The following is a 12,504-nucleotide window of genomic DNA, read 5'->3' on the forward strand; positions in this document are numbered from 1 at the left end:
TATGCTAGAGTTAATCTCCAAAGGTTTGTCTTCAAGCCCCACTCTCTGTTTATTTCTCTCTACCTTGGTTATCCTTCTCTTCATCTCCAATTCCAAGTTGCTCTCCCTTGTTATAATGTAACTTTCTACTTCCTGCTCCCTCTCTGTCTCCTCTTTGAGATCAGACTAGTTATTGTTAATGAACTATTGTTCTATGTAAACCAAGTTGATTTGATCTGTATCAAGAAAGTCGGTATATTAAAAATCCTAAATAAATAAATATTGAAAAGTAAGGGTTCCAATACAGATCCCTGAGGCACTCCACTGTCCACTTCCTTCCACTGAGAAAATTGTCCATTTAATCCTACTCTGTTTCCTGTCTTTTAGCCAGTTTGCAGTCCACGAAAGGACATCGCCACCTATCCCATGACTTTTTACTTTTCCTAGAAGCCTCTCATGAGGAACTTTGTCAAATGCCTTCTGAAAATCCAAGTATACTACATCTACCGGTTCACCTTTATCCACATGTTTATTAACTCCTTCAAAAAAGTGAAGCAGATTTGTGAGGCAAGACTTGCCTTAGGTAAAGCCATGCTGACTTTGTTCCATTAAACCATGTCTTTCTATATGTTCTGTGATTTTGATGTTTAGAACACTTTCCACTATTTTCCCTGGCACTGAAGTCAGGCTAACCAGTCTGTAGTTTCCCGGATCGCCCCTGGAGCCCTTTTTAAATATTGGGGTTACATTTGCTATCCTTCAGTCTTCAGGTACAATGGATGAATTTAATGATAAGTTACAAATTTTATTAATAGGTCTGAAATTTCATTTTTTAGTTCATTCAGAACTCTGGGGTGTATACCATCCGGTCCAGGTGATTTACTACTCTTCAGTTTGTCAATCAGGCCTACCACATCTTCTAGGTTCACCGTGATTTGATTCAGTCCATCTGAATCATTACCCATGAAAACCTTCTCCATTACGGGTACCTCCCCAACATCCTCTTCAGTAAACACCGAAGCAAAGAAATCATTTAATCTTTCCGCGATTGCCTTATCTTCTCTAAGTGCCCGTTTAACCCCTCGATCATCTAATGGTCCAACTGACTCCCTCACAGGCTTTCTGCTTCGGATATATTTAAAAAAGTTTTTACTGTGAGTTTTTGCCTCTACAGCCAACTTCTTTTCAAATTCTCTCTTAGCCTGTCTTATCAATGTCTTATATTTAACTTGCCAACTTTTATGCTTTATCCTATTTTCTTCTGTTGGTTCCTTCTTCCAATTTTTGATTGAAGATCTTGTGGCTAAAATAGCTTCTTTCACCTCCCTTTTTAACCATGCCGGTAATCGTTTTGCCTTCTTTCCACCTTCCTTAATGTGTGGAATACATCTAGACTGTGCTTCTAGAATGGTATTTTTTTTAACAATGACCACGCCTCCTGGACATTTTTTACTTTTGTAGCTGCTCCTTTCAGTTTTTTTCTAACAATTTTTCTCATTTTATCAAAGTTTCCCTTTTGAAAGTTTAGCACGAGAGCCTTGGATTTGCAACTGTTCCTCTTCCAGTCATTAAATCAAATTTGATCATATTATGATCACTATTGCCAAGCGGCCCCACCACCGTTACCTCTCTCACCAAGTCCTGTGCACCACTGAGAATTAGATCTAATTCTCAAACCTCCATTTGCAGGTGACTCATTTTCACATAGAAACAATGTGCTCAGTGCAGTCGTGGAAATTTCTGACCTCTTTGGATCTTTCCGAGGCATACCTGCATATTTCCATCCGACTAGAGCACCAATGTTTTTTGCGATTTGTGGTTTTGGGATGAGTTTAGTTTCGGGTGCTGCCTTTTGGCCTGGCCACTGCTCCCATAACTTTTCCCAAAATGATGGTGGTGGTGGCAGTAGAGTTGAGAGAGGATGGGATCCTGGTACACCCATATTTGGACGACTGGCTGATTCAGGCCAAGTCTCTGGAAGAGAGCCACCTGGTGATCAGCAAGGTGATCTCCCTGTTGCAGGAGCTCGGCTGGGTGGTGAACCTGGCCAAGAGCAGTCCCATCTCAGTTGCTAGAATATCTCTGTGTTCTGTTCGACACGAAGCAGGGCAGGGTTTTCCTGTCAGAAGCTTGTATTCAGAAGTTGATGGTGCAGGTGCATCTGACGAACACTATACTCCCGACAGTGTGGTCCTATCTGCAGGTGCTCAGTTTGATGGCGGCAACCCTGGAAGTGGTGCCACAGGCAGGGTTGCATATGTGTCCTCTTCAGTGTTCCCTGCTGTCTCGTTGAGCCCACAGTCTAAGAACTAATGGAATTGGTTCCACCTGCCGATGGAGATCTGTTATCAACTACAGTGGTGGATACAAACGGATCATCTAAGAGGAGTCTCCCTAAAATTACCAGACCCATGACAGATGTGAGCCTTCAGAGTTGAGGAGCTCATTGCCAGGAACTGAGAGCATAAGGACGCTGGAGTACAGAAGTCTCTCTGGAACATCAATCGGCTGGAAGCCAGGGCGATCTGGTTGGCATGCTTTGCAGTTCAGCGGCAGGTTGCAGGGTCGAGTGGTCTGGATAATGTCGGACAATGGAACGTCAATGGCTTACATCAGTCGGCAGGGAGAGGAACCAAGAAGCCAGCAAGTGTTGCAGGAGATAGTCTGACTTATGGGATGGGCGGAAGTGCATCTTCAGGAGCCTCGCACATTGCATGAAAAGACAATGTCAGAGCAGATTTTCTCATCAGGGAGAGTGTGGACCCAGGAGAATGGGTATTGTCAGACGAGGCGTTTCAGCTGATAGTGGATTGCTTGGGCGACTGTGCCTAGACCTGCTGGTGACGTTTTACAATGTGAAGATTCCTTGATTCTTCAGTTGCAGGAGAGATCTTAAGTCCTCTGGTATCGATGCAATCCTGCAGGAATGGTCGAAGGACCGGCTAATGTATTCCTTTTTCCCGTGGCCATATTGGGCAGATTGGTTTGGAGGGTCAAGACTCCGCAGAGGGATGTACTTCTGGTGGCACCAGATTAGCCCAGGAGACCATGGTATGCAGATCTGCGAATGCTCCTGGGTGGACTTCCCCCCCCCCCCCCCTCCATTTTTCGGTGCACAGGAATCTGTTGCGGCAGGGACCTGTTCTTCATGAAGATCCGACACTGTTTTGTCTTACAGTATGGCCCTTGAGAGGGCTCGCTTGCTGAAGCGTGGATATGCTACTGCAGTGATTGCCACTTGCTACGAGCGAGAACATTCTTCATCTCTTTAGTCTATGTGCAGGTTGCCCATTTGTCCTCCACATTGGTAGTAAACAGGGCGAGTCGGCTTTGCGGCTACAGTAGCTCGCTGGATTAAGGAGGTACTCACTGCTGCTTATGTGGCTGCTGGGAAGCCGTTGCCTACTCAGGTTAGGGCTCATTCCACTAGGGCTCAGGCAGTGTCATAGGTGGAAGTTAGATTGCTGTCTCCCACTGACATTTGCCAAGCTGCGAGGAAACAACAAAGAATAGATGCCCAAGGGTCTCTTCCAGATCTTTAATTAGTGGAGACGTATATAATTAGTTAAAAATGTCCGACTCGCGCCGAGTTTCACCACGTTCCAGTGGCTGCCTCAGGGGCTTAAATCAAAGCACACTGAATAAATATATTAATTCCAAACACACATCCGCAGTACAAACGTATCTTGAATAAATACTGTAGCGCTTCAAAGTTGTTTTGAATCAAGTAGAGACAGTGCACGCTGACGTGCAGAAACACGTATACGGCGCAATTAGAGAATGGAACCGAGAGAGGCTTAAGCGCTACAGTATTTATTCAAGATACGTTTGTACTGCGGATGTGTGTTTGGAATTAATATATTTATTCAGTGTGCTTTGATTTAAGCCCCTGAGGCAGCCACTGGAACGTGGCGAAACTCTGCGCGATTCGGGCATTTTTAACTAATTATATACGTCTCCACTAATTAAAGATCTGGAAAAGACCCTTGGGCATCTATTCTTTGTTGTTTCCTCACGGCGTTGTTTGATTGCCTACCTTGCTGTTCATTTGCCAAGCTGCGACATGGTCCTCCTTACACACCCTTTCAAGTATTATCATCTGGATGTGTAGGCACGTGTGGTTTTAACTGGACCATGGGAAGCCTCTCACCCTATTTGGGAGTAGTTTGGATACATCCCACTGGTCTTGAATCCATTTGTCTGGGTGCTAGGAAATGAGAAATTACTACTTACCTGATAATTTCCTTTTCCTTAATCCAGATAGATGGATTCAGCTTCCCGCCCTTGGCTGCCGAATGATTATATTATGGTCCTCCTGAGTAGCTAAGTGTTCCGAGGGCTACTGATAAGTGTTAGTCCAGTCCCTAGCCTAGTTTTAATGCATTCTTTGTATGAGGTCAGTGTTTTACTTTTGGTTGAGTATTGAAATGTTTATTTGTTATTATTTGCAGGAGAGAGTCTGATTTCTTTGCTTCGGTGTTTACTGAAGAGGATGTTGGGGAGGTACCCGTAATGGAGAAGGTTTTCATGGGTAATGATTCAGATGGACTGAATCAAATCACGGTGAACCTAGAAGATGTGGTAGGCCTGATTGACAAACTGAAGAGTAGTAAATCACCTGGACCGGATGCTATACACCCCAGAATTCTGAAGGAACTAAAAAATGAAATTTCAGACCTATTAGTAAAAATTTGTAACTTATCATTAAAATCATCCATTGTACCTGAAGACTGGAGGATAGCAAATGTAACCCCAATATTTAAAAAGGGCTCCAGGGGCGATCCGGGAAACTACAGACCGGTTAGCCTGACTTCAGTGCCAGGAAAAATAGTGGAACGTGTTCTAAACATCAAAATCACAGAACATATAGAAAGACATGGTTTAATGGAACAAAGTCAGCATGGCTTTACCCAGGGCAAGTCTTGCCTCACAAATCTGCTTCACTTTTTTGAAGGAGTTAATAAACATGTGGATAAAGGTGAACCGGTAGATATAGTATACTTGGATTTTCAGAAGGCGTTTGACAAAGTTCCTCATGAGAGGCTTCTAGGAAAAGTAAAAAGTCATGGGATAGGTGGCGATGTCCTTTCATGGATTGCAAACTGGCTAAAAGACAAGAAACAGAGAGTAGGATTAAATGGGCAGTTTTCTCAGTGGAAGGGAGTGGACAGTGGAGTGCCTCAGGGATCTGTATTGGGACCCTTACTTTTCAATATATTTATAAATGATCTGGAAAGAAATACGACGAGTGAGATAATCAAATTTGCAGATGACACAAAATTGTTCAGAGCAGTTAAATCACAAGCAGATTGTGATAAATTGCAGGAAGACCTTGTGAGACTGGAAAATTGGGCATCCAAATGGCAGATGAAATTTAATGTGGATAAGTGCAAGGTGATGCATATAGGGAAAAATAACCCATGCTATAATTACACAATGTTGGGTTCCATATTAGGTGCTACAACCCAAGAAAGAGATCTAGGTGTCATAGTGGATAACACATTGAAATCGTCGGTACAGTGTGCTGTGGCAGTCAAGCAAACAGAATGTTGGGAATTATTAGAAAAGGAATGATGAATAAAACGGAAAATGTCATAATGCCTCTGTATCGCTCCATGGTGAGACCGCACCTTGAATACTGTGTACAATTCTGGTCGCCGCATCTCAGAAAGGATATAACAGAGAAGGGCTACCAAAATGATAAGGGGAATGGAACAGCTCCCCTATGAGGAAAGACTAAAGAGGTTAGGACTTTTCAGCTTGGAGAAGAGACGACCGAGGGGGGATATGCTAGAGGTGTTTAAAATCATGAGAGGTCTAGAACGGGTAGATGTGAATCGGTTATTTACTCTTTCAGATAGTAGAAAGACTAAGGGGCACTCCATGAAGTTAGCATGGGGCACATTTAAAACTAATCGAAGAAAGTTCTTTTTTACTCAACGCACAATTAAACTCTGGAATTTGTTGCCAGAGAATGTGGTTAGTGCAGTTAGTATAGCTGTGTTTAAAAAAAGGATTGGATAAGTTCTTGGAGGAGAAGTCCATTACCTGCTATTAAGTTCACTTAGAGAATAGCCACTGCCATTAGCAATGGTCACATGGAATAGGCTTAATTTTTGGGTACTTGCCAGGTTCTTATGGCCTGGATTGGCCACTGTTGGAAACAGGATGCTGGGCTTGATGGACCCTTGGTCTGACCCAGTATGGCATTTTCTTATCAAGTTTTTTGCTTGAAGAGAATACTGGCAAGCTGATGTCACTGCAGGAGTATAAATACTATGATGTAAATTTGCTCAGTCTCCATCTGCTGGTAGTTGCGTAACCCACTGGTCCTGAATCCATCTGTCTGGATTAAGGAAAAGGAAATTAACAGGTAAGTAGTAATTTCTCATTTTTGGTATTCCCTCCCCCGTTCCCAGGTATTATTTCATTTGTTTATTTTCTGTATTTTGCAGAAACCAAATAAATATTTACAATTTTTTAGATGCAGTTTATTATCCCCTACAGAGTATGATGGTATGTTTATACATAGTCTAGGTTCTTATCTTGTTCATTTTTTTTTCATTCATTGTGTTATGGTTTGTGTCTATCACAGATAGATATAGAAATCAATGGTGATCCGGTGGATCTGCACATGAAGCTGGGTGACAACGGGGAAGCTTTCTTTGTACAGGAAACTGAGGAGGAAAATGTAAGTGTGAAAAGCTATGCACATGAGTAGAGTAGTTAGAATATTATGTACTTGCCTCAAATCCTTATCTTTCTTGCACTCCATATCCTTCTCTGTTAAAATCACAAAAATAATTATTACAGGTTGGTAGGACTAGATACAGTTCTGCCATGCAGGAGACCTAGATTTGATTTCCAGATGCTAACTGCTGTTCTTTGTGCTGGGGGCACTGGAGGCAGAATTCATGGTCTCTGAGGAAGGAGGGAATACTGTTTCTCAGCCTCTCACTTGTACTGGTTCCAGAAGGGAACTGTGCTCTGGACTTCTCAGCCAGAGGACTGTTGCTGAAACAATTGGGCTATATGGGACTTACAGAGAGAGTAAAAATAGGGAAATGCCTTATGTAACTGATTGAATGTTTGTAATGCTGTAGACCTAGTTGGGTCAGGTTCCACATGAGTTGGAAGTGCAAAATGTATGAAAAAGCGCTTTGGCAAAAATAGTGTCTTAAACTTCTCCCTCCCATTCCAAATATAATTTTCAGTTTTTATATACTGTCCCTTCATGTTTTAACAGATTTCAGCTCAACTGACGGCTGTGTTTCTTTTTTGTTCTGCCTTGCTTTCTTATAATGGCCAAAAAGCAACTAGCTCATTTCCTTCAGCTGCTGACTTCTGTGCAGGTTTATTTTTTTATTTTTTATTTTTGCCTTGACAGCAAGGGATATAGTTTTTTTTCATTTTTTTGGATGAATTATTATGTATTTATTTAAAAAATGTATATATCACTAAAGGCAAAGTTCAGAAGTGCTTGGTTGCATACCATCCTTGTATAATTATTTATATTTAGTTGTTTCAAAAGATTTTGCTGGGTTTTAGAAGCTTTGGTAAACTCCAAAGTTTGTATTACTTCTCTGAGAAGAAGCAGGGTGACATTCATCACAAGTAGGTGACAACATCAGATGGAACCTGGCATAGAACTTTCATCTCAAGTTTCTAAAACTCTGGGCATGCCAGAGTGGGCATGTGCAGCATGCCATATGGCCACTCATGGGCTCCTTTAATCAGATCTTTTCCATGGAGCCCACTGGTCACGGATCTTTGCTCTTCTGCTTTTTCTGGATCCTTTTGTATCCTATCAGGACAGGAATTAGTCATTGTGGGGTCCTGCAGTCTTTATTTTCCCTTTTAGTAGCCCCTTTTTAGATTGTTTCTGTAAGTTCTTTTTTTTTTTTTGGACATTTGAGTGGTGCGCAGAAGCAGCTTCAACTGCATGTCAGTCATCCAGGTTTATTTTGCATTACTGGTTCTTTGATTGCTTCCTTGAATGGAGAATTCTTCTATTGGCTTCTAGAAATTCCCCTTGGGCAGAAGGATCATGTCTGTCATGGATCCCCCCTGATAGATGTGGCCTGTGCCTGTGGGCCAGCCTTATGTCTAGGGGGTGTTTTCATTCACCCATGACCTAAGGGGCGTAGATCTTGGCTTCACCTGATGGAAAAGCACCTGGGAACTGCAAGTCCTGCCCATTGATATTGTCATTGGAGACTTCTTCATCAATGGAATCAGGATCTGGATCAGACATTGGCAGTGCATTGACATCAAGAGGGAATGTGGTGCCCTTTGATGTGGAATACCAGAGTGATAGACCATCATCTGCCTCCCATATGAGGAAGGTGAGGATTTTAGCCTTAAGTTTCCAGCATCAAAGAGTTCTGATGCTCAGCATCTAGCAAAGTCTAATTAGTGTTAGCATTGGTCTCTGCCTATGCACGATGCCTGAAACGGAGACATTTTGGCTGAAGTATTGAAACCACCAAAGTATTCCGGTGGCCAGGAGAACTTATTCTCAATGTATTCCTGGAGATTGCAAGTCTCCATGGGCCTAGTTGTCTGCCATTAATACATCTTAGGTTTCCCACAAAAATGTTGCCGCCTCTCCTGTCTCCCAACAGGTGTTAGCTTCAGCAGTCTTCCAGGAGGAGCTGACAAGATCTAGTAGGCCTTTGGTAAGGCAATACAAAGCATCTGTGCACCAACATCGAGAGCAGCATTGCCAATGTGGACCGATGTCCAAATGATACGGAGTCTCTACAGCCACCTGGCGGCTTGGTACTGGTCAGTTTCTGGAGGGGAATTAACAAATTTGTCCACCACATTGATGGTAATCTCCAGCTCATTAGGGGAAGAAGCATCCCAAAGGCACAAGAGTTTCTCAGGTCTAGGCCCCAACAGACAAGAACTGCCCTCTGAGGTCTTGAATATTAGCTGGGCAAGATTGGGTTCTTGTTCAAGGCTTACCCGTTGTTCTCAGGTTCAGAATATTCCTGGGGGTATGGCTATGGATCTGGAGATTTTTCTGATCGGCAGGTCTCTCCTCAGACCCCTCTCCTCCACAGGAAAAGAGTCTGTGTGAGCACCTCTTCTTCAGCAGATTTATCCTGAGAATGGATGAGGCCATTCCCTTTGCCTTGCAAAAGGAAAATGAAGCTGCAAACAAAATGCTGGACATTCTTCGTTTCATGGAGCCTCCTATAGAAATTGGGGCAGTCCTAGTGCATGAGATTCTTCAGGAAGTGCAGATGAGGATGTGAGAAAATCCCCCTTTCTGTGGCACCATGAATAAGGAGGAGGATACACTATATCGTATCCAGAAGGCTCCAACATTTGGGCAGCAACAGCTACCGCACCAAGAGGACAAGAACCCGTTCCTCTGTGCCCCTGGGGAAGGATTCTAGAACCATGGGCACTCTCTTGGTAAGAAGGTTTTCTAGAGAGCTATCCTTAAATGTCTGAATAGTATCCTCTAAGCTCTTTGTGGACCTATGTATGCAGGATATTCTGAAACAGCTGAAGAAAGCAGAGCAGCTTCCTCAGAAACAGTGTGACTATGCTCTGTCACTGGGGATGGTATGTGGAAAATATATGGTCAGGTCAACCTTTCGATTTTTCAAAACAGCATCAAAATTCTCTGCTGTAGGAGTTTGTGCCTGTAGACTTGCCTGGCTGTGGATCTTAGACTGGAGGTCCAGGGAAGACTTCTACATGCCATGCACTGGAGAGAATCTCTTTGAAGACAGGGTTAAGGAAGCAGTAGCTCAGAATAATGAACATTGTACAGAGCTTCAGCAGTTCTTCATGGCCACTCCAGAACTGTCCTTCTTAACTAGGAGGTACCAGAGCATGGGGCCGAGGCGACATGTCTATCAGCAGAGGAAGTGTTTTCCTCTGCTCCTTCGATCCCTTATACAGCAGGGTCCTTATGCCTGCCCTAGGCAACAGAGGGCCACCAAACCACTATCAGCACTCCAGCCAAAACTTGGGAAGAGATTTTGACTGGCTCTCACAGTACCTGTGCCAGTGAACTTTTCTGTCAGAGGCTGGCTAAGGTTTTACGTAAACCTGTCTTATACACTTGGGTTCTAGGCATAATAAATAACAGGAGTACAGATTATACGTATTTGATATCGCTTCAAATTGTCCATCAAACCCCACTTGGGAAACATTTTAGCATTGAATTGTTGCAGATGGAGCTCTTTTCACTCTTGGAGACCAGTGCTATTGAATCCATTCCACCAGGGGAAAGAGGGTTATGATTTTACTCCCAAGTATTTCTCGATCTCAAACAGGATGGCTTCGCTCTATCTTAGTCCTAAGGCCCTTGGATATGTTCCTGAAGAAGGAAAAGTTCAAGATGGTTTCCCTAGGTGCCTTCTCAGAAAAAGAGCTTGGATATACTCTCTCAACCTGAAGGATTTCCAGGTCCCAGAAAATATCTGATTTTTTTTTTTTTTAGTAAAGGATTGTTTCCTCCAGTATCACATGCTGCCTTTTGGCCTAGCATCTACTCCATGTATTTTCACAATATGTCTTGCCATGGTGAATATGTAAATAGGATGTATGTGCTCCCCTACTTGGAAGTTTGGTTGGTCAAGAGCACATCTCAGCAGTTGCCACAGAATCAATGTACAGAACCATCTAGGTGTTGGTGTTGCTGGAGTTAGTCATTGACTACCTCAAGTCTTACTTGAGCCTATCATCTCAATTGGAGTTTATGGAAGCACTGTTAGACCCAGCTTGAGTAAGAGTCTTCCTCCCACAACAGAGGGTTTTCATGTTGATATCCATACTGGAGAAGTGAGCAATAGCTATCAGCATGGAAATTGATTAGGTTGTTGGATATCATGGCATCATCGGTGCATATTACTCTCCTAGGACAAGCAGGATGGTAGTCCTAACACATGAGTGACATCATTGGATGGAGCCCGGTATGGAACTTTGACCTCAAAGATTCTAGAACTCTCGAACATGCTCTACTGAGCATGTGAAACTGTAGTCATCACCCTGCGCCCTTGGCAGAGCCCCTCAGTCTTTTTTTTTTTTTTTTCTGCAGAAGCCACGTGCTCATGATATTCAGCTTTGCTCTCTTCTCACAGTTTAAGTGATTTTTTTTTCTAGAGCTGCAGCTGTTTCTTTCCTTAAGGTAGCTTTTATTTTTTTCCTTTTCCCCAACTGTCTGCTAGCTGCATGGTGGGTTTCCCCTGTGCAGTCTGGCAAAATTTGTTACTTTAAAAAACAAAACAAAACGGCTCCTGCAGTTTTTGTATCTGTGTCCTCTTCTTGCTCTGTCTGTTTTTTCACTTTTTCTATGGTGCCTTATGCGGTTCACCAATTGATCAGCATCGTTAGTTTCAGACGGTGGAAGGATCGAGGATAATGCTGTTACTGAGGGGGGGGGGGGAGAAAGCTTATCCTCCCCACATCTCAAGGAACTAGTCTCTACGGGCGGACATGCCATTTAATGGTTGCCTGTGCACAGCTGTGACTAGCACACCGTTCATCCGACGCATCAATGTTGGGACCGAATTGGGGACTGGGCCCATCTTTGAGTACCATGGCCACTCTCGTGGCCATCGAGGTGCGTGACTGCCCACGATGCTGTCATGACCTTCTGTGCTGTCTGCATTGGTGGAACTGGAGTCTTTGCTCCGGCTTGGGCATCGAGGGGGGCATAGTACTGCGCAAGTCAACACCCTCAATACCGCTGATGCCTTGAGGCTGCGCTGCCCTCGATACCGCGATGCCATCAGTGCCACGCACTCGATGCCTCAGTGCCCTCGCTACTCTGTGCTGTGGTGACCATGGGTACCATTGATGCCGCTGTGCCCTCGATGCCCATGGTGCTGTCTATGCTCACGGGGCCCTCAATGTCCTCTATCCACCTCAGGGCTGTCAAGGTTGAAGCGATGGCAGGCCCTTAATGCTGCTCAAGTGCATGGCATCGATGCTGCAACAGCCCTCGATGCCGTCGAGACGCGAACCTTTGATGCTGTGGCCCCCACTTAGGTCATCGAGGTGCACGGCCTCAATGCCAGCCTGACCTCAGTGCCATCGCGATGCGGTGCTGCCCCAATACCATTGATGCCCTCGAGATCATCTAGGGGCGGGGCCACCTTGGAGGCCTTTGGCCACCGATGCCTATCATTACTGTCGAGTTCCACTGACCAGTCACCGTGTTCACTATTGAGTGCCCTTGTGGCCTCTGAGGCCATCGACCGCTGGAGCTCTTTGAAGCCCCTACAGCCTTCAGGTGGCAAGGGTTTATGGCCTTTTATGGGTCGAGCGCAGAGGTAGCCATCTACTTGAGGCACCCTGGTGTGCTGGTGCCTCCATATGCAGTGGTCCGATGGACTCAAAGCTCCTGGATGGTGTCCAGTACGGAGCACTGAGAAGCTCAGAGCTGTCCCTTCAGCCGACCATCCCAGCATTGAAGACCCCTCCTGGATGCACACACCATCACCATTCATAGGTGCTAGTGATGCTCTAGTCAGCCGTAATGCTTGCAATGCCATCAAG

General features: G+C 44.3%; 1 protein-coding gene across 8 annotated transcripts in view; it reads left to right on the forward strand.

Moving 5' to 3' along the window:
• LPIN2 (lipin 2) overlaps positions 1-12,504 on the forward strand; it is a 397,530-nt gene that overhangs the window by 85,263 nt on the left and 299,763 nt on the right. For 7 of the 8 annotated variants that reach the window (XM_029591076.1, XM_029591075.1, XM_029591073.1 and 4 more), the window contains exon 3: positions 6,575-6,670. The exons of the other annotated variant lie outside the window; for it this stretch is intronic. In XM_029591076.1, coding sequence (XP_029446936.1) covers positions 6,575-6,670 — 96 coding nt within the window. The remainder of the gene's footprint in view (positions 1-6,574; positions 6,671-12,504) is intronic. 8 annotated transcript variants of the gene reach the window in all.

Source organism: Rhinatrema bivittatum, chromosome 2, assembly GCF_901001135.1.
Source record: "Rhinatrema bivittatum chromosome 2, aRhiBiv1.1, whole genome shotgun sequence".
Taxonomy (NCBI): Eukaryota; Metazoa; Chordata; class Amphibia; order Gymnophiona; family Rhinatrematidae; genus Rhinatrema; species Rhinatrema bivittatum.